This window comes from Crocodylus porosus, unplaced genomic scaffold, assembly GCF_001723895.1.
Source record: "Crocodylus porosus isolate Cpor-Errol unplaced genomic scaffold, CroPor_comp1, whole genome shotgun sequence".
In the NCBI taxonomy this organism is placed as follows: Eukaryota; Metazoa; Chordata; order Crocodylia; family Crocodylidae; genus Crocodylus; species Crocodylus porosus.
Window position 1 is genome coordinate 8,525,819 of NW_017728916.1, and position 4,355 is coordinate 8,530,173.

Below are 4,355 nucleotides of genomic sequence, written 5' to 3' on the forward strand. Positions count from 1 at the left end.
AAAAAATCCCTTTTGTGCCCTGGACAGAGCTTAATGGAAGTCAACCATTGGTTTAGTATCGTCCACAATCAACTCTAGAAGGGAAGAGTGGATGTCATTAAAAAAAGATTTTGAGAGAGGCCAGACACCCCAAATCCTTTAAATATGGGAAGTCCCGGGGGTCTGGTTCCCCTGGAAGGTCGCAGCTTCAAATACATTTTATGGACTTTAAAACATTTGTAACATATGGTTGACTAGCCCTCACCATTTCATCCTGGTCAAGATTATCATGACTATTTAACTGCAGGATTCCCAACAAGGTGTTTGGTCCATCCCCCCGCTTTAGATAAAGAAATAATCAAATGAAATCAAAGTCTGTAATTAAATTTTATTGGTCAGCTCTATTGTTAAATTACACAATCAAAGTCAGTGGATCGGTTTGTAAATCTACACAAGAAGACAGCGGGCTACAGTGGAAATCAGTAGAATTGATATGGTTATGACAAAACAGTATCTTTATATTCATACATCCCCTATATACAATAAATAGTATACACAAAGAAAATGCAACTAGTCTCTGTAAACCATGCACACCACAGCATAAAAACAAAATGCATCCTCCGAAACAGGATGGATTGGGGTTAAGTCCTGTTTACAGCAATGCCTAGTAGTTTTAAGAGCGGATCATTTCCCCCTCCCACTCCCCCCATGAAAACCAAAATACAATTGAGACACCGTATTGGGGAAGGGACTTCTCAATTAAAAATAAAAATTGCTGTACATGAAACTACTGTCTTCCCCCACTCGCTAATGCAATTCCCCGCCCCACCATTTTCCCAGCTGGCAATACCCCCAGGGGCCCGGGGCAACTCAACCTTCGGGCAACTGCGGCCAGGGCGGCAAGCTTTAAAACCTTCCTTCTCATTTTGTGTCTCCTGCCCTACTTGTGTACTTAACACTACAGATAAAAGGAAACAGTGCAAATGAATGTTGTAAGCATCCTACTGACCGGGACGAAGGGATGCCGTTTTTCAGCCACTTCCAATCCCTGCAAGAGAACGAGCCGAGCTGAGGCCAGCCTGCCCGAAACAGAGCCCGGAGCAAATCCCAAGCTGCCCTTTCCGTGCCATGCTTGAGGGCAGAGTGTGCGACAGCAACAAAAAACCCAACTTCTCCACTAGCTGAATTTCTCCCCAAAGCTTTACAGTGTTTTTTTGCATAGAGAGACTTGTTCCATCCAAACTGCATTTCTTTTATGCTTCTCATGCCTTCACATCATCTCCCTGCCGCTTTCATATAAAATGTCAGTGCTATGAGCCAGCAAATGGCATCCTGTAGCCTGCTCCTGATGAGACTAGATGACAGAGTGCTATCACAATGATAACTTTGCTCTCCAAATCCCGAGCTGTAATGATACTCCCTTCCTTGGCTTAGCTCCTTCTTCCCATTTTACTGTACAACTTTCTTCTATTGTATAACTATGGCTATATTAAACATATTTGTCTCCATCATTTTTAATTGTCTACAATCTGTCAGCACTAAAAAAGGGCTCTAAAGCATTAGAAACAAAGCCAGATTTTGAGAATACACAGTAAAGATTTCCCAGAAGCAAATCATAGTTCAAATGTAAATCTAGTCTGCTGTCAGTCAATCAGCTAATAATCAACGCAGTTATTTTTTTAAAACAGTGCTGGGATGAGTTTCCAACAGTTTTGGAAATGCATTTTCCTACAGATACTATACAAACATTCATAAGGTGATTTTCTTTGAAAGATTTCCAGCTTTCCGTCCCCGATCACTTAGAGCTGGGAAATTCAGCAATACACACCCCAATCAATGTGCAAGGAAGTTTGTTAAAACCGGATCCTGTTACAGGAGCACAATTTGGAGAAGACTTTGTGGACCGTGACTGTGTGCCAGAACTTTTCCAGAATGTTTTAACTTATATTGCCCTGAAAAAATCTGGAAATAGCGTCTTTAGCAACTGGCATTCAACTAAGAAAAGTGTGGCTTTTTAAACAGGAGATAAATGAAGCTTAAAACTCTTAAACAGCAGTAGGTAGAAAAAGTTTAAAATGTTAAATATTTATATAGCTAGACAAATTCCTTTCATCTTTTTTAAAAGCCAATATGATACACAAAACTAACTTCTAGACCTTTATTGTCCCCTTTGTCAGCTTGTACGTTGGCAAGCATCAATCACAAAGCAGTTGGTGGCCTTTGAAAAGACATGAAAGTAAAAACCAACCAAACCAAACAAAAACCCCCAACCAACCGAACAAAAAACGAAACCCAGAAGAGCGAAGGTTTGGCGCATCTAGTTTATTTTAAGTATGCGTTAAATGCTCTTTATAGTAGGAAATCAGCTTGCTTCCAAGACAGACGTTAACAGCGCATCAGCCACATTTCCCAACATCCCATTGTCACACTCGTAACTAATTTAAGGGTGTTTTTTGTTTTCCCGTACAAGTGTCCAAGCAACCATTTCTGGCGAGCCTGCTTGGCTTTTGTACTTCATAAATAATCCAACAAACCTAAAAAGGACAATTGAATGACACATTAAGATTAAGTTTTCCACATACAGTACAACATTGAATGCAAAGGCAACTGCAAAGGCAACATTTTCGCCTCTTTTGCTTCAAATATTTAAGAAGCATAATTTGTTTGGACTACTTTGTCTCCTAGGATTGCTGGGGGGTTTCTTTACAGCATCCCCCCAGTCTGCTAAAAAGGGTTTGGCCCCATTACCGCCAATGCTCTACGTTTCCTATGTAATCAGTAGTGGAAGTATTATCGCTCTGGTCTTTGTTGTGCGCGTGCTTCGCCTTGAGGATCTTGCGCTGCTCCTGGCGCTTCCGCCTGGCTTCCTGGTGCTCTTTCTGTCTCATGTACTGATACCGTTGCAAGAAAAGGTCTTTTGCATAATCGTACAACTCCATGTCTAAAAAATTGAGGGCCTCGATGCGTTTCTGAGTCTGCTCATCTATCTCCACGCTGGAGGCCCTTGTGCTATTGTACTGTGTGAATGGCGAGATGAAATTCATGTTAAAAGTTTTCTCAAACAGATACTGAGTCTTCCTCTGAAACTCCGTGAGGCCGAAGAAAGCCATTCGTTTCAGGTTCTCCTTCGCACTGTCTAGCAGGACCTTGTTTCTCTGCTCTTCCGGCATGACGGACAGATTGTAACACCCAACCAGGCTGAGGTCAGACAGCATGCGGACCTGGCGATTGTTGGCTAGATTGTACGGGCAATCCATAAATTCCTTAAGGGAGCAACCGGACCAGTCGTCCCCGGTGTAGCAACTGGGCAGCTCTTCGGTCGTCGGGGATCTTCCATCACATACGTGCAGGGACGCCTTCCACGTGGCTCCTCTCTGGACGTGTCTCCATTCGCTCAAGTACCGGGACACGGGGTCCCGCAGGATGGTGATGTAGTAAAAGTTCCTGGGAAAGGAGGAGAGAAAAGCAGAGCGTTTAAACCTGGCAGGGAATGACTTAGCGTTCACAGTCAACAGGTGCTCGCATACGACATCCAGCGGCACGAGAAACGCTAGCAAAGCTTCGTCTAAGTCTACGTCTTCGCCAAAGAGCGTTTAAACCCTTCGTGTGACAAAGTAAACCTGCTGCTTGTGAATGCTTATGCCATGCACCTCTGAAAGGCGTCTATAAAGGTGCAGATTTACCCCGCGTGACTTCAGACAACCACGACGAACTAGGTCTCGCCACCAAACGCTTACCAATGGGCCTCTATCTGGAGGGACCCACTTTGTAGGCCTATTCACATTAGGGAATATTACCAGAAAATTCCCCCGTATGGCTATCGCCGCGGAGGGCAGCCCTAGTGTAGAAGAGGCTCTGGTGGCTCTGCCGCATCGATTCAGCTTGCTCCACGACTTAACTGATGCGACAGAAGGAGCCTCACCGCCAGGATGCAGGTTCAGCTCCTTCCACTGCAGAGCTTGGGACAGATAAAGCGGGTCTGGGATCACTGCAAACACGCAGCTCCGGGGCCTGCTCGCACGCTCCGTCCTCCTTCAGGTGTGCTCGCTCTCGCTAGGCCGCCGGGCGCTCCCCCAGCCCCCACCCGACGCGCAGAGGGAGAACGCTACACCACGCACAGCAGGACCCCGGACTCCTGCCGTGCAACCGGCTGCCCGCTGTCAGGAGATCGAGCAGCAGAAAACAACTAGCCGTGGCTTCAAATTCTCACCACCCCCGTCTCCACCCCATCTGCACTGGATTAAAATCACCACGTTTCAGTTTGGGGCACGGCGACCTTACGAGCAGAGCGCTCAACAATACAAGGACTGCTGCATTTTCAGTCCTGCAAATAACACACACACACACACACACACACACACACACACACACACACA

At 45.5% G+C, this 4,355-nt stretch overlaps 1 protein-coding gene across 1 annotated transcript; it reads right to left on the reverse strand.

The window, feature by feature from the left end:
* Positions 1-347: 347 nt before the first annotated feature.
* Positions 348-3,572, reverse strand: HS6ST2 (heparan sulfate 6-O-sulfotransferase 2; the record flags this gene model as incomplete). Its single annotated transcript, XM_019536167.1, has 1 exon — positions 348-3,572. A coding segment is annotated over one exon (849 nt), but the record flags the coding sequence as incomplete, so codon positions are not given.
* Positions 3,573-4,355: the final 783 nt, after the last annotated feature.